This window comes from Nuphar pumila, chromosome 5, assembly GCF_984573655.1.
Source record: "Nuphar pumila chromosome 5, dmNupPumi1.hap1.1, whole genome shotgun sequence".
In the NCBI taxonomy this organism is placed as follows: domain Eukaryota; kingdom Viridiplantae; phylum Streptophyta; class Magnoliopsida; order Nymphaeales; family Nymphaeaceae; genus Nuphar; species Nuphar pumila.
The window spans coordinates 120,715,005-120,736,667 of record NC_143253.1 but is presented as its reverse complement, the minus strand read 5'-3'; the positions used below and the strand labels follow the sequence as shown (position 1 = coordinate 120,736,667).

The 21,663-nt window shown below is 41.7% G+C and overlaps 1 protein-coding gene across 1 annotated transcript; it reads right to left on the bottom strand.

Annotated features, from left to right (window-relative positions):
- Positions 1-1,434: 1,434 nt before the first annotated feature.
- Positions 1,435-16,941, bottom strand: LOC149838409 (indole-3-acetate O-methyltransferase 1-like). Its single transcript, XM_090006584.1, has 4 exons — positions 16,870-16,941; positions 14,461-14,877; positions 4,518-4,793; positions 1,435-1,788 (listed from the first exon to the last, which is right to left on the bottom strand). Exons 1-4 carry the CDS (start codon positions 16,918-16,920, stop codon positions 1,435-1,437), a joined length of 1,098 nt encoding a protein of 365 aa, XP_089862710.1. The 5' UTR covers positions 16,921-16,941.
- Between the last annotated feature and the right edge of the window lie 4,722 nt (positions 16,942-21,663).

Below are 21,663 nucleotides of genomic sequence, written 5' to 3'. Positions count from 1 at the left end.
GGCTCATGGCAGTGGCACAAGGCAGCGGCAGAGATGGAAGGAGGGAGAGATGGTGTCGGCAACGGTGGTCGGTGTCGGCAAACGGTGGTTGGCGACGGCCCGGCTCCAACGATAATGCAGATGAGATGGGGAAGGGGAAGAGGCGACGGCCCGACTCGGCGGCTCCAGGGTTAGGAACTTAGGGAGTTAGGGTTAGTAAACAGTAAGAAAAAAATATAAAGGGTTGGGGGCGGGGATGGGGCGGGGCCGGGCCGGGACGGGGATGGGGCGGGGTGGGGCGGGGTGGGGCCGGGACGGGGATGGGGCGGGGCGGGGCGGGGGAACGTGCCAGTCCATCCCTGCACGGGGATGAATTTTAACCTTCATCCTCGCCTCCATCCCCGTTTCATGCCCTCCATCCCCGGTCCAAACGGGGCGAGGCGGGGCAGGGCCCCACTTTCCCCCGGTCCACTGCCATCCCTACCTCCAAACAAGGGATCACTTTCTCGCGGACATAAATAACATACCTTTGGGAAAAGAAGTAGGACTGGTAAGCGAGTTGAACGAGCCGAGCTTAGAGTGTTCAAGTTTAACTCATTCTTGCAGTGAGCCAAGCCAAGTTTGTGCTCATAATGAGCCAGAGTTAAACGAGCCGAGTTCGAGCTGGCTTGTTTATGAAAAAAAATACAATGGTTTAGAGATGAAAAATATAAGACAAAAAAAATACATGTAAAATATATTTTTTAATACTTAACGAGTCAAGCCAAGCACCTATTGTTCATATTCAGCTTGCTGGACCTATTCTACAAGTTAGAACAAGCCCCTTACGAGCTGAAGATGAGCCAAGCCACGAGTGGCTGGGCATGTTTCTCAGCCCTGGAAAGAAGATGGGTCCGCCTTTCTCGCAGAATGTGCCATTTCCCATGAAATGTCTTCCCCAAGGGGAAGGACTGGAAAATCCTTTCCTTCAAAAGGAACATGCTTGGTGGTTTTCCGAAGTGCAGGCCCTGACCCATTGTGCATAAACAAACGGACCCTATGGGTTCCATGGGATCTTGGGCCCAGTTTGGCCAACCAAACAGGTCTCCACTATGCAATCACATTGCTGCCATCATACATTCAATCCTAGCCATCCAATCAACGGCTAGATGGTTCTGCTGGATGGTTAGGATTGAATGTATGATGGAACCCATCATGATGGGATCCGTGTTAAATACAAACGGATCAACTTTGATCTCTTATGTGATATCTTGTGTGGTTACAGGCAGTGCTGCAACAGGATGTGGGTCCCACTGGGTATTACAAGAAAGAAAGAAAGAAAGGGAAAGGGAAAGGAAAAGGAAGCAAAAACAAATGAGCTATTAGAAATTAAACACCAAATGATTTGTCTCAAATGTTTTGCATTCACTGCTGAACTGAACGCTTTTCCCAAGTGACACGCACGAGTGTCATTGTCTAAGTTAGTGAAAGTGAGGCAACTACGTGAAAGAGTTGAAGGTGATCCAACAGCTCCTTGGCATGCAGTGTGGCTCGTCGCTCTAGCCGCTTGAACAGCTCATGGCTCAACGGCTCGCCGATGTGCGCATCCACCAACACGCTGCACACGCTCCGGCAAATGTTGGCGAATGCCCGGCTGACCTCGGCCGCGTCGTCGGGGCAACTTACTACCAGTGGGCTGCCTCCCTTGAACACCTCCAGCTTGTTCACCACAAAGGAGCCATTTGCCTCTACCACCTCTTGGAAGTCTTCCCGGCTCGGCGCATAAACCGGAACGTTGAAGCTGTCGCGCTTCTCTGCGTCCACTAGGCCCTGCATGAGTCCACAAACAATGGTGTGCAACTAAGTCGATCTTTTTGAAAAGCCCTCTCTGCACAATTGTTAGGTGAATCATGACGTGCTAGTAAATCAGAGTGGAATGCCCAATTACCACTAGGGGTAGGCCGGGGAAATGAACCAAGTAGCTCGTGGCTCGGCTAAGTTCTGTTAGTCCTGAACCCATATGTGTGATTAAATCTTATAAATGGCAAGCTGAGCTGCGGGTAGGGTTGTCAAATGGGTCGGGTTTGGTTTGAACCCAGATGGAATCAGACTTGGATCAGATTTCTGGGTATGGTATCGGGTCCAGACCCGAGTCTAATCGGATCCATTATAAGAAAAAACATACTCGGACCCAATAAGAACTACATGAACCAAACCCGGACCATACCCAGTAAACCATATTTTTTATTATTTTTATATTAAAAAATTATGGGTCTTAATCAAAACTCAGGTTGGGTCCGGGTCCATGTATTAATCGAACCTTCGGTTCCGGATAAACCAGGCCCGTGGCTCAATAAGCATAAACAATTTGAGACCCAACACAGAGTGCTCGGCTCAGCTCAGCTCAGCTTGACCCATGTAAGCCCATGAAGATATAACATATAATGCTTAAGTGTAACATGGGTAAAAAAAATAATTTATTTTTTTATAAGAGTTGGTGCTCTAGATGAAAACAATGCCGAAACCATATGGCATTTAGAATGCATCGCATGCATAAGGGACCCTTGACAAATATAATTAATTATCATAGTTTTTTTTTAAAGGCAAGCTGGGGCTAGGCTTGACCCTTACCAAAACAACAGCCGTCTGGGCCTTCAGCTTGATACAGGGCAGCGCTTACCACATGGGATACCACCTCGGTGGTAATTAATTATTATAGTTGTTTGACTCTATAGATGGATTCAGCATGGTCGATCTATTGGGGGATGAGTGGAACCGATTTGATATCATAGCACCTCCATTTGCATTTTGATAGCCATTGAGTGAACTAACAAAAAGGTAAAGGTTTCTTAAAAATAAAAGCAAAGAGGTGAAGGAGATTGGGAACCTGATAAAACCTTAAAAAAGAGAGAGAAAAGAAAAAGAAAAAAGGCGGAAAAGCCAAACAACAATTCTTTGGCTTTTCCTTTCCACATGATTATGCGGTCATGCAATAATTTTCAAGGACAAAAAAACTGCCACAGTTATGTACAGTAGAAGGTACCTATTGCCATTCTTCTTTTTCCTTTTTTTTTTTTTCTAGTGCAGGTTGAGTTCAAAAATCATGTTCCTTTTTGTGGGGAACATAGTCACAGATGTTGTTAGGGTTTTCGCGGCAAAAGAAGATCTCAGTGATAAATAAAAAGATTGTTTACTTAAAAAGTGTCGCTATATTTAAATTTTAAAAATATATTAAAGTAGAAGAAAAACATTAAGTACATAAAATATAAATATCATGCTGTTAGTGTGATAAAAACATGATATTTCCAAAAATAAGCGATATTTTGAAAACATCACCTTTTTTTTGGGATTATATCATTTTTTTGAAAATGTTGCAATAAAATCACTAGATTTCCAGAAAATGATCAATATTTGTGACTAGGGGTGGCAATCGGGTCGGGTTGGCGGGTCGGGTTGGCGGGTCAGCATACCTCAACCCGAACCCGACCCGTTTATTAAACGGGTCGGCTGTGGCAAACACGAACCCGACCCGTTTAATAAACGGGTAACCGACGACCCGCCAACCCATTTAATAAATGGGTTGGGTCGGGTAAACGGGTTTTCAGGTTCGTGGGTCGGGTTGGCGGGTTGACGGATCGGGTTGGCAGGTAGTCAGGTTGGCGGGTCGGGTTGACGGGTTGACGGGTCGGGTTGGCGGGTTGACCCACCCGCCTAACCCGTTTATTAAACGGGTCAGCCGGGTTGGCGGGTTGGCATACCCCCAACCCGAACCCGACCTGTTTAATAAACGGGTTACGCGGGTCGACCCGTTTATTAAACGGGTTGGCTTAAGCCCAACCCGAACCCGCCTAAGAGGCGGGTTGGCGGGTCGTGTCAGAAATTGCCACCCCTATTTGTGACTATGCTCGGGAAATGTTTGTTTGAGTAGCCATTATCTTTTTCATGAAAGATTAAGGTTCGGCATTATTGAATCCTTCTAATTGGATCTTGCCAAATCAGGTTCCGATTTGAATTCAGAGTTGAATAAAAAAAGAAATGTTTAGCTCGGATCCAGTTAGCTAATCAGATACGTTTTATATGTAATCAGGCTGGATTATCCGAATGATTTCAGGTTCTACTCAAATTTAAGTTCAGATGCAAAACTGCATATGAACTCGATCAGGCTATTAATTAATCATATAGCACCAGGTTCGCTGACACAAACCTGACCCTTTGACATCCTAAATTAAGGCTTTGTTTGGGAGTTTTGAATCAGAGGTGTGCTGTGGTTTCCATCAGCACTCGCATGCTCTCTGCTGTTTGAGAGAAATGGTATTGCCAAAGTACTTCTTTGCTAATGGAATTGGCAGCCCTAACACTACATCTCAACACCATTCACAAGAAGATGTATTTGGCAACTCCATCCTCCACACCACATTTTGGCAAAACCATACTTTGGAGACACATGGAAATAGTGTTTCCATCACAATGCAAGGTTTCCAAACAGAGGCTAAATATATCCGTGGACATCAATTTAAACAATTGGAAATTGAATGAGGCCGTAGTTGTGTGTGTTTTACCTCGACCACCAGGTCGTTCCATGCATCTTCAAAGTGTGTACCAAAGAGGAGCCCTGCACCACCTTGATCACTAGGAATGCTTGAGGTCCTACCCAAGCACACAAGGAACATGCACCCTCCACGCTTCATCTCTTGAGATCTTGACCTCAGAAACCCTGTCAAGTCATGCTGAAATTGCCTCTTGTACGCATTTGCAGTGTGCTCTGATGCTCCATGTATGAATATCTTCCCTCGGTTGTATGCAGCAGATCTCTTCTCCATCACCACATCCGGCACCTTTAAACAAGATGCCCGTCAGCATGCGCGCACACACACACACACACATCCAAATAAGTCCCTTGCATTGAAGAGCAGATCAGGTCATATTCGTATATAACTGATCGTTGGTTTTATTCAATCACCACTTAGTTTTTTTTTTTTTTGAAAGAAATTCAATCACCACTTAGTTACCATGTAACCAAATTATTATATTCCATTACCTCCTACTTGTTGGAGATGTGTGTCGGGCCCAATCTCACATATCCCAAGTGAAATGCATTATTTCCAAGTGAGATCTGAAATCTGGATTGACTGTAACCGATGATTAGTTACACAGCATATATGAGCATAACTGCTCTCCGCATCACTTAGGAATTATTCATCTCACTTGGGAAACATGAGAGTGGGGCCGGCACACATCTCCATCAGGTGAGATGTGTGGTGTGGATTGAATATAAGTGAGGAATCATTTATATAAATGTGGCCTGAAGTGGTCTCCTCACATTGTTGTACCAAAGAATTCCAAAAGTATGCATGACCACTTAAAAAAGAGCAGTATTTTGATAAAAACTTCTAATGTGGACCCTAATCAACCAATAATTGTATGCTAAGCTTCATACTTCATGTTTTTTAATCAGCGATATCCTATGGAACATGGATCTAATGTTGGGTCCGGATGGGGGTTTTCCGGCGAGGCCTCAATCGGCTCCCTGTATGGCGGTGGCCCTGCAAAAACAAAACAAAAAAAAAAACAGAGCGCGTGTACCTGTTGCTGCCATTGCCGGAGGGCGGAGGACGTTGCCGGAGAAGGGCGCTCTTTAACTCAGCCGGTCTACAACCAGCACAAGCGCAGGCTACCGTATGCAGATGGTGAGTCGACCCTCTTCCCTCCGAATTTCTGTATTTGCACACACTTCATGGGTTGCTTATGAAACCCTTTTATAATCACCGAATGGAAACGGTTGAACAACCGTTTCCCTTTTATTCGGTAATGGGTTTAACGGAAAGAACAAAATTTATGTGGGGAAGCGTTACCCACATCGTGGGTAACCACCACCAACGTGGTGGTTTAACCCAACATTCTCCCACTTGTTCCGACGATAAACCCTTTAACCAGAAACCTTATGGGAATAACTTGATGAATAGAATAGCCTTTTTATTCTATTCTAAAGGTCCTTAGTTGAATCTCGAATCCATATGAGATTAACAACAACCGTAATGAGAATAAAAAACTGAAAGTGATCACTTTATTTATTTGCATATGTCAAAAAGAGTTTAACAATCCCATCCTCATTACATGTTCGGAATATAATCCCGGTGCTAGCCCTTTAGTAAGAGGATCAACGATCATCTCTTTGGTACCAATATTGACAATATGCACTAAATGATTCTCCGTCCTTTCTTTAACAACAAAATACTTCAATTCCATATGCTTGCATGACGTAATACTTTTGTTGTTGTTCGAAAAGGACACCGCAGCTTCATTATCACAGTAGACCTTCAGTGGCTTACCAATGGAATCGACCATCATTAACTGTGATATGAAGTTCTTTAACCATATAGCCTGCGAAGTAGTCTCGTACAATGCAATGAATTCTGCCTTCATGGTGTGGGCAGCAGTGGTCGTCTGCTTTCCACTCCTCCAAGAGATCGCTCCCCCAGCAAGTAAGAAGACGTACCCAGTAGTAGACTTTCTACTATCAAGGCATCCTCCTAAATCCGCATCTGAGTAGCCAATGACCTCAAAGTGGTCAACTTTATGATACGTTAACATATAGTCTTTTGTCCCTTGCAAGTACCGCAAGACTTTCTTGGCAGCCTTCCAATGGGGTAAACCTGTGTTAGACTGAAATCTGCCAAGTACCCCTACTGCAAAAGAAATATCTGGTTGGGAACATGTCTGCGCATACTGCAAGCTGCCAACAACTAATGCATATGGATGAGCACTTATCTGTGCTTTGTCAATATCGTTCTGTGGACAATCCTTTAGGCTCAGCTTGTCACCTTTTGATATGGGTGTAGAAGTAGGAGAACAATTCTCCATCCCATATCGCTTTAACACATTTTCTATATAGGATCTTTGGGAGAGGCCTATAACACCTTTTGCTCTGTCTCGACGAATCTCAATGCCAAGAACATAAGCAGCCTCACCCATATCTTTCATATCAAAATGTGATGCAAGAAACTGTTTTGTCTCTGAAAGTAACTTTATATCGTTGGTTGCAAGTAAGATGTCATCCACATACAACATCAATATAATGAACTTACTCTCACTTTCCTTAAGGTATATACATTGATCAATAATATTTTCTGTAAACCCGAAAGTCACAATGACTTGGGAAAATTTAATATACCACTGTCGGGAGGCCTGTTTAAGTCCATATATTGATTTGTTAAGCTTACAAACCAAACGACCATCTTCATTCAGATCCTCGTTGAGGAACGCTGTTTTCACATGCATCTGATGTAGCTCTAAGTCATAATGAGCTACGAGGGTCAGAATAATCCTCATTGACTCCTTAGTTGAGACAGGAGAAAATGTGTCATTATAGTCAATGCCCTCCATCTGGGTGAATCCTTTAGCAACCAATCTTGCTTTATGTCTCTTTATGTTACCTTTGGAGTCCTTCTTGGTCTTAAAGACCCATTTACAGCCTACGGGTTTTACTCTTTTAGGTAACGTGACAAGATCCCACACTTGATTTTTAGCCATAGAGTTTAACTCTTCTTTCATGGCTTCAATCCAGTGTGAAGATTGTTTGCTTTCAACAACTTCCATAAAAGTCAACGGGTCATCATCCATATCTATGAAATCACCAGGCTCCTGAAGGTACATCACATAATCAGGATGTCTAGCGGATCTCCTAATCCTTGTGGATCTCCAAACAGGTCGTTCCTCAGGCTCTGATTGAACCTGATCATCCTGTTCGTGCTTTTCCGTATTGTCCACAATAGGTTCACTTTGGATATTTTCATTAACATTCAAATGATCAACCACACCATCATTAGAAATAACAATGTGGTATCTTTCAATGTTTTCCTTAACAGGTGATGAAACTGGATCCTGTATTTCCTTAAAACCAATGCTTTGAAGTGCACTTAATCCTACTGAACCATCTTATAGGAATTTAGCCTTATCCATTTCAACAATCTGTGGTGAGTGAGATGGGCAATAAAACGTGTATCATTTTGATCTTTCTGGATAACCAATGAAATATCCACTGGTTGTTCTTGGATCAAAGGCTTTAATGTGAGGGTTATATAGTTTAGCCTCTGCAGAACATCCCCATATGTGCATATAAGACAGTGATGGTTTCCTACCTTTCCACAGCTCGTAAGGAGTTTTAGGCATAGATTTTGTAGGAGCCTTATTCAAAATATGCACAGCAGTCCTTAAGGCTTCACCCCACAACTTTATGGGAAGTGTTGAATAATTCAACATAGCTCTGATCATTTTCTTAAGCGTACGATTTCTCCTTTCAGCTACACCATTCTGATAGGCACTACCAGGCATGGTATATTGAGGCACAATGCCTTCCTCTTTAAGAAATCGCGCTAATGGTTCTTTCATTTGCCCCATCTCAGTAAACCTACCATAATATTCGTCACCTCTATCAGACCTGACTATTTTAATAACCTTATCGGTTTGTTTCTCTACTTCTTTCTTAAATTCCTTAAACATCTGAAAAACATCAGATTTTTTGAAAATCAAGTAGAGATACATATACCGAGAATAGTCATCAATAAACGTGACAAAATATTTTTCGCCTGTGTAAGAGGGAGAAAATGGTCCACATACATCCGTATGGACTATTTCTAATATCTCACTACTGCGTTTGACACCCTCTTTATATGTGTTTGTATGCTTAGCCTTTATGCAATCAACACATGGATCATTTTCAGTAAAATCTAGAGATTGCAAGATCCCTTCATTTACAAGTCTCTTTATTCCCTTTTCAGAGATATGACCCAACCTTCGATGCCAAAGCATGTAAGATTAATCATTCGTCATGTTACGTTTATTTCCAACCAATGCGTATTCAGAAGTCAAAGACTTCTGAGTTTGGATTTTCATATTCAATCTATATAAACCATCATAAACTGATGCAGAACCAATTTCAATTGAATTTCTGAATATGAATAATTTAGAATTTTCAAACTTAAAACAATATCCAAATTTATCCAACTTTGAAATTGAAATTAAGTTTCTACTATACGATGGAATATAAAAGACATCATGAAGATCTAAAACTACGTCTGTAACCAGAGTAATCCTGCAGGTTCCAACACCCTTCACATGTGAACGCATCTTGTTTTTCGAATAGATGCTTTTCTCATGCATTGTTGGTTCCCTTTTGCTCAGGAACAACTGTAGACAGTTGGAAATATGAATAGTAGCACCAGAATCAATCCACCAGCTATTTTCAGGAATTTGTAATAAATTACATTCATGAGAAACAAATGACAAATTACCTCTCTTTTCCAACCACTTCTTGTACTTTATGCAATCTGCCTTTATGTGTCTCTTCTTCTTGCAAAAAAAACACTTTATGGGAGCAGAGTTGGATTGCTTGTCTTGGGATGACTTATCCTCAGTTGGTTTCTTCCTAGCATTTCTCTTAAATACATTCTTCCTTGGTCCTACCTTGGACGTATGAGAAGCCATATGTGCACTCTGCACCTTCTCACCTTTCATCCTCTCTTCTTTTTCAACACACTTGGACATGAGTTCATTAAATGTCCATTCATCATTATGTGTGTTGTACGAGATTTTGAAAGGTCCGTATTCTAAGGGTAAGGATGTTAGGACTAAATGCACTAGGAAAGAATCGGAGATGGTGAGTTTCATGTCATTCAGCTGAGACGCTATGTTTTTCATCTCCAAAATGTGTTGGCGAATGTTTCCCCCTCCAGTATATTTCATAGATATGAGTTTTGACATCAGGGTACTGGCTCTGTCCTTGTTTGAACTCACAAACTGTGCCTCAATGGCATTCATGAATTCCCTCACTGTTCTGCATTGTGGGATAGCACTTCGAATGTTCTTAGCTACTTTAGATTGCAAAAGCAACAAGCTAAGCCTGTTCGAGCACTCCCACTTCTCAAAAGCAATCTTTTAATCAGCAGTGCTCTGATCAGTGAGGGCAGCGGGTTCATCTATTCTTAGGGTCAGATCTAGATCCATATACCCTAATGCAAATAAAACAGTTTTTTTCCAATCACTAAAATTAGATCCATCTAGAAAAGGTATAGAGCTAGAGGCATCTAAAATCACAGAACTAGAAACTGCATGACAAAAAACACATATCAGAAAGCATTCATACGAGACTAAAACTTTAGTGGAAAAAGCAAAATAATAAAAGGCCCTTGATATGCTTTTTTTCAGACGAGTGAAGGGGGTCATCAGAGTCCTACTTTGGTAAGAGTTCTGACACGCAAAACCACTTCGCCTACCGACCATATTCGGTAAAACTAAGGTTCTTGTGAAGTTAGACCATCAACACAAGGTACCTTTGGATACTCATGTGTGATGTATCTCGATACATTTACCTTATTCTACCCTACTTAAATTCCAAACACGATAAAACTACCTTTGGGTCGTTTATCGTTTCATGAATATAAGTACAACAATAATATTGACTAAAACTATATGATAGTACAATATTTTGACAACATACGTGTATTCAGTCACTTTGGTGACATGAATACACTAAGTTATCTGACTATCCTTAATGCTAATATTATATACAAAATAATATCTTAAAATAGTCCGTAAACCGAATGGACTAGACATATGACTCTCAAAATGGTTCTAAAACTGAATGAACTTGTCATATGTTTCACGAACCGATTTTAAAGCACTCTGAACCGGTCTGAAACATCCCCAAACCGGTCATCCAAGGGTCCGAACCGGTTCTGAAACTTATGAACCGGGTCAAGTATGAACAAAAGTTCATAAAAACCCTATAACCGTATGCCAAAATCCATGTATTTTCTTATATTTAAGAAAACAGGGTCTTAGCATCTCAGAACTGGTGAGAAACTAGAAGGAACCAGCCAAAAATGGCTTTGAACCGGTCCCAGAAAGGGGTTGAGTCAGTCTCTGATCCGGTTCAGCCCAAATAGTACCTGGACCCTCCTGGATCCGGGTCAGACCCGACTGCAAACTGGATCTGGGTCAGACCCAGGTTTATCCGGATCCGGGTCAGACCCGGTACAGGCCGGATCCGGGTCGGACCCGGTACAGCCTGGATCCGGGTCGGACCCGGAGTTATCTTGATCCAGGCCAGACCCGGTTAAGACTTGGATCCAGGTCAAACCCGGTACAAACCGGATCCGAGCCAGATTCGGGGTTATCCGGATCCGGATCGGACCCAGTTTGGGCTGGATCCGGGTCGGACCCGGTTGCAACTAGATCCGGGTCGGACCCGGTACATACCGGATCCGGGTCGGACCCGAAGGCTCCTTGATCCGGGTCGAACCCGATTCATACCGGATCCGATAAAGGATCCCGATATTAAACCGTGAAACACGAAATAGGGTTTTCAAAAACCCTATTTCGTAGTTTCACTCACCGCCGCCGCCTGTCGGCGACCAACGTCGCCGCCTACCGACGATCAACACCGGCGCCTTCCGGCGACCAACGCCGCCGCATGATGGCGCTTCTTCTCCGGCGAAAGCAGCCATCCGCCGGCCAAAAACGCAGAAGCCTTCAGAAATCCGGTGACTCAATAGTCTCCGGCGACGGCTCCTGCAGCCTGCTAATGGCGGATGGAGAAGGAAACGCTGGCGGGGTCCTCGCCGACAGGAAACCCCAAAAAACAGAGGTAAGATAGTTTTTTTTTTTACTGTCTGTCGCCCAACGGCGTCAGTCGCCGGTGCCGGCGACAGGCGCCGATGACCAGCAGCAGCGTCACCCCACGGTGACCTGCTTTGCTGGTCGACCCAGAGCACACCCCGCAGCGGAAGCGTGGTGGGCCCATAACCCAATGTTGGGTTCAGATGGGGGTTTTTCGGCGAGGCCTCAACCGGCTCCCTGTATGACGGTGGCCCTGCAAAAAAAAAAACAAAAAAAAAACAGAGCGCGTGTACTTGTTGTTGTCATTGCCGGAGGGCGGAGGACGTTGCCGGAGAAGGGCGCTCTTCAACTCAGCCGGTCTGCAGCCACCACAAGCGCAGGCTACCGTATACAGATGGTGAGTTGACCCTCTTCCCTCCGAATTTCTGTATTTGCACACACTTCATGGGTTGCTTATGAAACCCTTTTATAATCACCGAATGGAAACGGTTGAACAACCGTTTCCCTTTTATTCGGTAATGAGTTTAACGAAAAGAACATAATTTATGTAGGGAAGCGTTACTCACATCGTGGGTAACCACCACCAACGTGGTTGTTTAACCCAACATCTAATAATCAAAGAAATCATCTTCAAAGCTGATTGCCACCTTCAGAAGCAGACATCTACCCTTATTTTAAAGGTAGCCAATGACATCGCTATATTGAAAGGAGAGAATTTCTTTAAAAAAAACAAAGGAGAGAAAATAACGATTTAGACAAAATTTCAGTTATAAATATCATGTCTGTCTATAGCGAGTTTTGCAGACCCAAGGTTAACACTGTTAGCTACTTTTAAGAAAGAAATAAGCAAAAATTAGATCAGGTGCAATCACATTGCACAAAGCGCATGTGTTTCTGCACCTGACTGCCACACATCTATGCGGCACAGCCTATAAGCCAGATGTCTCATCAGGTGCAATCACAATGCACACTTTGAGTGTGCCACTGCACCTGACTGCCCTCCATGTCTGAGGTACAGCCTGTCAGCTGTGGGGTCCTACAGAAGATGGAAGGCAGATCAGGTGCAGCGGCACACTCAAAGTGTGCAATGTGACTGCACCTGATCTGCCGTCGTAAGCCATGGGGCCCAACAGCGGAAGGGTGGCAGTCAGTTGCAGCAGAACATGCACTTTTTACAAAGTGATTGCACCTGATCTGTCATTAAATAAACATAAAAAAAACACAGGACATATTGTATATAATTGATTTACCGCTCCATTGATCAATCCCCGCCCCACACGTCACTCGATGGAGGTGCCTGTGGGTCCCACTCTTACAGTTCCCAAGTGGGATGCACGGTAATTGGTTATATAATATGACCTGATATATCTGCTGGATGCTTAAATTTTTCAGTTTTCATGTGAATATTTTTCAATAGATAAACAGCTTAAACTCTGGCTCCTAGAGTGTGAAGCTTGAGAAAGTTATCTGATATATGCTGACCAACTCACATCCTATCACATGCAATCATGACATTTTTCCATTAAGCTTATAGCCCGCATGCAGTCTCACCAACCACTCCATCATTCAACAACAAACAGAAAAAACACTCATTATATAGGTGGTATGGAGCCAAGCTAGTGCTTCTTGGGTTTCCACTTGGAATTAATTGAGAGGCCATGATGAATGATATAACCTAAGCTTTTTTCTAAGGGGACCATACCACAACTTGTTCAATGAGCGGAAAAGAACAATTCTTTTGCCACAGCAATTGGCGACAGGCATGCTTTATGGCAAACACTGATGATGAAAGCTACGTTCTATCAAAGAGGAAAACATCAAAACAACGTTCCATTTTCAGAACGCGCCTGCAGATGAGAATGAACCACCTTTTTCAGAGACGAAGACGTTTTACAGAATATTCTAAATCTCCTTTTTCCATTTTTTTTAAAGATCTAATCTGCTGTTTTTTTTAGATGGGTTAACCCAATAATCTTATTTTGATGAAAAACACGATGAACGATCTAATGAAAAACATCTTGTGCACTGTGAAAGGCAACTACGTGTGAAGAAAATATGATGAATGAAGTAATCCAGGCATCAGTTTTATTGTGGATCCAAGTAGCACGTGTGAGGAATATATGGCATTGATTTCCCCATAACAATGACACTGCCGGCTCCAGATCCAGTTCTAGCTCCACCACAATAGATTATATTTCTAGTGAGAATCACTGGAATTCAAGTGTTGGGCACTCTCACAGGAGAGAGACAGAGAGAGAGATATGAAAACTGATACTGTCAATTCAGATTTACAGAAACTTTTTTTTCTAACGTGACAGAAAAGTTAGGAATGAAAGGGATATAAGCATCCTAATTGACAAATATCACAGATATTTGAAAATATTGTGATATTTTAGAATACCAATATAATAACCAATATCATCTATTTTATAAATATTACTTTTATCATAATATTATCGTGAAAAAACAATTGTTATAGTATTTTTGTATTAATTATATATTTCATATTTTTACATATGTTTTACATATTTTACATTTTTTATTGGCAAGCAGGGCTAGGTAGACGCCAACCAGAACACAATGGTCAATTACAATTCAATGGGATTCGGAAACCATTCGGGAAGTTTATCCTTCCAAATTCTATTAAGTTGGAGAATTCCCATCCTTTCTAGATTAAGATCAACAACATTACGAGCTCCACCCAATTGCACTTAAACCTGTTAAAGTTTATATGTTTATACATGCCAATATATTCCCATCCTGGCTAGTTTACATGTTTATATATGCCAATATGTTTTCAAGCTTTTCTCGAGAAAAACAAAAACTTTCAAAATATCGTGCGAGATTTTCATTCACTGAGATCAACATTTGTGACTAACATCTTACCTGAGAAAGCCAGTGCAATGAGAAGGCTGAATGGAAGACATCAATGGACCTCGCCGGGAAAAGGCGCCGGTAAAACGAACCCGGGACAGCAGCAGCGAAATAAGATCGCTGAACGTCGACGGCGGTGAGGCACTGCTCCAAGCTAGCATTCATGACCAGTGGAGGCATCAGTTGGAAGAGGGTGTTGAAGTCATTGGATGGCAGGTCGGAGAAGAAGGCCTGGAATTCCGGCGCCAGTGCTCCGGTAGCTTCATACCTCTTGAGCATGTGTTTTACGATCTTATCGACGATAAACAAGGTGTTGTTCCCACAGGAGCATCCCAGATCCACTACCGTGAAGGTAGTTTCAGAGGAAGTGAGCTGCATTTCATCCAGTGCTGCTTCGAGAAGATGCAGAACTGACCGGGCATGTTCAGCCTATTTACACCAATGGGGGATACTGTTAGATTGTAAGGAGAAGGAGAGAGAAAGCGAGCTAAGCACCAATGTGACAAATATCAGCGATATTTTTGAAAATATCAAGAAAAAATGAGATATTTTAGCTGCAGTTTTTGGCAGCCAAAATACCATGATTTTTTTGCAATATTGTCATTTAAACAAAAATGTCATGATTTTATCGCATCAAAATTTGGCCGTTACCAAGCACAAAGTCTATAGCATAAAAGTGCCTATAGAAAAACAAGTCTTTAGAAAGCAGCAAAACTGAACATAAAGAGCCAAATCCCCCCCCCCAAAGTCTATAGCATAAAATACATGCAATGATTAATTTCACGTCAAGGTTATGGTAATATACAAAAGAAAATTACAATATTTGTTACTGAAATTAATATGCTTATTATTATTATTATTAGCGTTTCTAATAACTATGAAAGGGGGCTACATGGGCTCCACCTTCCCGGCTAGGGGCGACTATGGTTTGTCATCTGACATGGGATAACCACGGTTCGAAACCCATGAACAGAGTGTACTTTTCTGTGGACAGGGAGGACCTCAAGGGTTTTACAAATCGGATGCCTGCCAATGTGGTTGGCCATGGGCAGCTTCCCTTGGACTAGCAAAAAAGGAAAAAATGGAGGGTCAAATAAGACAGCTGGAAGTTAGGGCACACTATTATAACATAGGGCTCCCAGGTTCGAAAATCGAATAAGGGCAGATCAGGTGCAATCACAATGCACACTTTGTGTGTGCTGCTGCACCTGGTCACCCTCCATCTATGGGATTACCTCATCATTGTTATTATTGTTATTACTATTATGTTAATCGATGTTGTCGTTGTTATTAGCCTTATCATGAAGTTAACGGGTTAACTATTATAATAGCAAATAATTTAAGTGCCACAATGTGATTAAAAGTGAACTGTAGCTGTCATATTTTTATCTTGCTCATGATTACCCTCTCGTCTATTTTTCCCTAGTAGACAAGGTGAGGGATAACCCTGCGGTACTCAGAAGGCAGATCAGGTGCATTCACATTGTACACTTTATTGTGCTGTGATTCTTAGTCTCCATCGAAAACGCCTTAGCCGCACATATTTTATATGAATTTTGTAAATTTTTTATGCGAGGTAACTCAACTATTTGTGAGTTTTTTGGTTCAAATTTAAAAAAAAAATGGCAAATTTTTTATGCTCATTTTTTGAATTTTTGATGTGAAGTAACTTATGTATTTGCTATATTTGTTATGTTTCTCAGTTCGAGTTAAAAAAAAAATTGCATATATTTTATGCTAATTTAGAAATTTTTTGTGGCTTTCTCAAAAGATGACCATCAAGTATATAATAAGAGTCATTTTATGGCTTGTTGGTAGTCTTCAGCTAGTCATAACAGATTCTTCAATGTCAAAATAACGGCAGACAACCATCTAGTGAGAAATTTAACATTTTTATAGCTCTCACCATTTTCATCGTCATTTAAATATCCGTTGAAGTGCATAAACTAAAAAACTATAAAAACATATGTGAAAGAAATAATAAAATATATAAATGCAAAAAAGACTTCCAATATGTACCAACAAGATGCAAATGTCATGATATTTTAAAAGACTAAAATATCACGATATTATGACCAATTTCATTATATTTTTAAAAAATAGTGTGATATTTATCACTATGGTCTCTAGCTGACACCCATGGCCCACTTGTCGTCGCTCACCAAGCACACATCCAAAACTCAACCCTAAAACTTTGTAGGCCATGAGTAACATCACCAAAATCATATAAATACAAAACACGATTTTTCATTAAAAAAGAAAAATCAGATAACATGGTTCTGTTCTATGATACATTAAAGCTTACATAGTGTTGAAGCTCTCTATGGACATGAAAAAAACAAAACAAAACAAAAAAGAAATGATAATAGACTACTAATGGTTGCATATGAGTGACACTAAATCTACATAGAATTTGCTTGCCTGAGCTTGAGAGTTCTTAGCATAACTTGACTCCCCTCTGCCTCCTTTCATGGAAAGCAGTCTTTCAAGCTTCACATGCATAGTCACGGCCATGGTTGATGAGCTAGGAGGTTATTGGCCGTAAGGGAAATGGAGATAAATGCTGAGGGTGGGAAAATGGTAAGAGAGAGTTAAAATTTATAAGGGGAAAAGCTTTGTCTCTAGCAGAATGATATCCAACTTTTGGTGGGATAAAATATTCCCCTACAAAAAGGTGTGGGTTCGTAGCATAAAGGGAAACAGGAATTAATGAGTCTCACATGGATGGAGACACAACACTCATATGGCCCCGACATTACGCCTGAAATCTGTGCCTCAATCTCTACGCCGTGCTAACGAGGTATTACCGCCCATCATACCACCGTATTATGGATTTTTGAGACCCCTCCCCCAAACCCCACTTAGGGGTGGCAATTTCTGACACGACCCGCCAACCCGCCTCTTAGGCGGGTTCGGGTTGGGCTTAATTAGCCAACCCGTTTAATAAACGGGTCGACCCGCGTAACCCGTTTATTAAACAGGTCGGGTTCGGGTTGGGGGTATGCCAACCCGCCAACCCGGCTGACCCGTTTAATAAACGGGTTAGGCGGGTGGGTCAACCCGCCAACCTGTCTGCCCGACCCGCCAACCTGCCAACCGGATCCGTCAACCCGCCAACCTGACCCGCGAACCTGAAAACCAGATTACCCAACCCAACCCATTTATTAAATGGGTTGGCGGGTCGTGTCGGGTTACCCGTTTATTAAACGGGTCGGGTTCGTGTTTGCCACAGCCGACCCGTTTAATAAACGGGTCGGGTTCGGGTTGAGGTATGCTGACACGCCAACCCGCCAACCCGGCCCGATTGCCACCCCTAACCCCACTTGGCTTTATTACTTGGGTTTATCATTCATTAACCTAAAAAAATTTAAGAAAGACAATTTAAACTAAACTGGCTTTCCCTCTTCCTCTCCTCATAAACACTAAGGCGAAATCCTTGAAACCATGCTGGCAAGTAGGGGTGCACAATGAGCCAAGTAGGTCGATGTAGGTTCGCAGCTTGGCTCAGCTAAAGCTAAGCTTGGGCTCGTTTGTTTAATAAATAAACCAAGCTTGGGCACTTGTTTAGCTTCAGCCGAGCAGAGCCTAAGGCTGATGATCTTTACCCAAGATTAGCTTGAGCAAGTGTATATCAAGCTCAGCTTGAGCTTGATGCAGGTGGAGTTTGATCTGGAAGGATATATTTGAGTGCGGCTTGAGTTTGAGTCGAGATTTTTGGATTTATAACCCGAAGAAACTGCACCAAACTGCACCCGGCACGAAGATCTGGTTGTACCAGCAGGGTAAAACTTTGAGGCTAGGACCCCTACCCAGGGCCTATGCTACGCATTGGCTTGTAAAGTGGTGATGCCCATGAGAATCGAACCTTGATTGCCCGTCTAGCAGCCAAGGCCCCACCCCACTAGCCCCCCCCTCCCCCTTGGGGCTAGCTAAGCTTGAGTCGAGCTTGAACATGAGTTTCTTTAAAAGAACTGAGCTTGAACAACCCAAGCGCGGCTCTTTTGCAGTCCCACTAATTATAACAAGCATCCTAGACAATAACTTATTGGCTATGAAATATCGTGGTATTTTTAATAATTTTGTTTTCTCATTTTTGTCCGAAAAATCTTGGCAAAAATAAATAAATAAAATTAAACAATACGAAAAAAAAAACAGAAGGAAAAAGAGCAAACGTAATGAATAGCGTGCAACAAAATAAAATAATCAACAGATATTCTGCTGGCATTACATATCATGATAAGATTGTGATCTTTTTTACTACATGATATTATAATCACAATAATTTGAAAATATCATGATACGTTGGCCGCCTTAGATTATGACTAAAATATCATTTTTTAGCGATATATATCTTCAAAATATGGCTGACACACACTGCTTGTAGCACCAGACCCGGCTTATGCTTTGCTCTTATTTAGAATGACCTGCTGCTTTCAAAGCCTAAAATGGAAGCGGGGCAGAATATATCAAGCCCGACCATGCTTGATCTCCACGCAGAATATCCAATAGTGACTAAATTGCTTCTGATCCATGTCCCGATCCAGATACAAGTCTGGCCTAAAAATGCAAATTCAAATCTGTCCTGGATCTTAGCATGCTGATGCCAGACCCGTGGGTTAAGAAGGAAAATGGATCAGGTGTAATCCGTTCACGTTTAGAAGCAACTCAAATGTGTGGAGCCAAATATTAGAAGAGATGCATTCTCCAAAAAATCATTGTCGAAGTCTGTTTGGAGGTCCAGTTGGATACATTCAAACTCATACCCATATGTGTGGAACTTTAGGTTTTCAAGTTCGGGTCATTCTTGTGGCGAGCCAAGCCAAGTTCGAGCTCACGAAGAGCCCAAGCCAAACAAGTTGAACACAAGCTGACTCGTTTATTAAAAAAAAATGCATATTTTTAGTGTCCAATGTTTAAACCTATCGCGTGCAAGCTAATATACTTCAACATTTTTTCACTCTAAACTATGTGTAATATAAAATATATCTAGAATATACTTATTACTAAATGAAATCATACAGGCTGAGCTGAGTCGAAACGCCAGATGTCTGCACTCGGCTTGCCAAGACTATTTTACTGTTGAATGAATTCTTTATGATGAAACATAAGTATGGGTGGGCAACGGGCCGGGCAGCCTGATGGGCCAAGTCAGGTCTGGCCCGCCATGGACCAGGTTTGGGCCATGATTTTAGGCCCAGGCTGGTTAGGTACCAGGCCGAAACCCGGTCCATTATATACGTGGGCTGGGCTCGGTCTGGCCCATGGGTTATTTATTAATTTTTTAATAATATATATATATATATTTTTTTTTAAAATTAACTATTACATAATAACTTGGATAACTATTATTATCTACCTAATTAGTTGCATGGGAACTTGTTATTTGTTAATTATTATTATTTACCTAATTAGTTGCACTAATTAGGAATTAGTTGCATGGGAACTTGCTATTTGTTAATTATTATTATTTACATAATTAGTTGCATTAATTAAGAATTAGTTGCATGAGAACTTGATATTCTCTCATCAACCCATAATTTCAGTCAAGCATTTATGCATTTTAAGATTGGGCCAGGCCGGCCCGACCCGTTATATAAATGGCCCGGGCAGACCCGATGGGCCTAAGCTACCTAATTAATTGCTTTAGTAATATAGAAACTAAAGCTAATAGCTGCACTAATTTTATAAAAACTAATATAAAATTGCAAATATTATGATTTTTTATTAATTTATTGCTTTTTGAATTAATTTGTTAACTTAAATTTCAAAATAACTTACAAATGGGTTTGGGCGGGTGCCACTAAACATTGGCCCAAGCCAATGGGCCAGATGATCATGGATTGTCTTTCAAACCCGAGTCCATTAAGAACCAGGCTGAAACCTGGCCCATTAACAAATGGGTCGGGCCATTTCAGCTCCAAATGGGCCTGGGCCGGGCCGTGCGAGCCCGATGCCCACTCCTAAACATAAATCGAGCCACAAGCAGCTCGACTTGTTTTCCAGCCCTATTCTTAAGCAATAAGAAGCTTAATTACCTTGAGAAAAGCAATGATATTATCTACATGATTCTGTTTAGTTTTTTCTTAATTTTTGATTTCCCAATATTTTACCCATAAAAATGTGAAAAAACCAAAGACTTTATTTTCGGGACAATCTAATTGCCGGTTTTTTTAGTATTTTAAAATATTGATGCTAATGAAGAGGGAGGATCAGGTGAAATGTGATTGCTTACACTCTTGGTGTGCTGCTGCACCTGATCAACCTCTAGCATTGGGATACGTACAGCCTGTCATCTGCGGAGCCCAATAGCAGATGGTGGGTGATCAGGTGCAACAGCACACCAAAAGTGTGCAATCACATTGCACCTGATCTTTCCTCCTACTGACATGCAATCGATTTTAGCAATTCGATGGTGCTTGATCCAATATCATGGAGAGAATCTCACATATTTAAAACTTGTAAAAGGACATAGATGTAAACATGCATTGTGGTTAATTGGGTGGTCAAGCAGAGAAAATTATGCACATGACACCAAGCAACAGCCCACCAAACAAGGAGAGCATATCAGGTTGAAGGATCTTGGAGAAAGAACTATCAAAGAAACCTTTGATACCGTCCATCGTCAAAGATGAACAGTACATAGCTGCTCTCCCAAACACTATCGCATAGAAGCATCTTAGCCGTTCATTTTAAAACCGGAGATGTCATTTTTAAGGTTCGAAAAGATATGAAAGAAAACATGTGGCGCCCATCCATAGGAAGGGCATTTCACTTGTACGGTTGGGTGCTACTCATGATGGATACCTTGGACATCCCTTTGCTCTCCGAAACAAGTGAAAGGAAAAAGAAACCGGTAAGGATCAGATTATCATGGATATTTAATTACAAGTCATGAGGCAAGTGAATCTCTAAGGGTGGTGTGGTCTATATATCTTACAGGATACTCCAACTTACTCTTGTTTCATATCCACTTATAAGTTATTATTAATTGAAATTTACACAAATAGCGAACCTCACCCCGCGTCCTTGTGATGTGTAGGTGGTACTGGTGTAATGATACATGCATATAAAACAAACAAAGAGATGCCTGTGCTTCCTAAAAACAAAGGTCACTGCTTATAAGATAAGATTGGACTGAACTAAAGATTAGTTTTTTCTTTTTAATTATAATTTATAGTAACTCAAAGCGAAGTAATCGTCGCCATGGAACATTGC

What these genes read in the sequence shown, in the direction of transcription:
- LOC149838409 (XM_090006584.1), bottom strand. Translation starts at nt 16,920, where the DNA reads ATGAAAGGAGGCAGAGGGGAGTCAAGTTATGCTAAGAACTCTCAAGCT. An exon ending in CTAAGAACTCTCAAGCTCAG is followed by an intron (nt 14,878 to 16,869) that starts GCAAGCAAATTC and finishes TGGTGTAAATAG; the next exon opens with GCTGAACATGCCCGGTCAGT. An exon ending in CATTGCACTGGCTTTCTCAG is followed by an intron (nt 4,794 to 14,460) that starts GTAAGATGTTAG and finishes TCTTGTTTAAAG; the next exon opens with GTGCCGGATGTGGTGATGGA.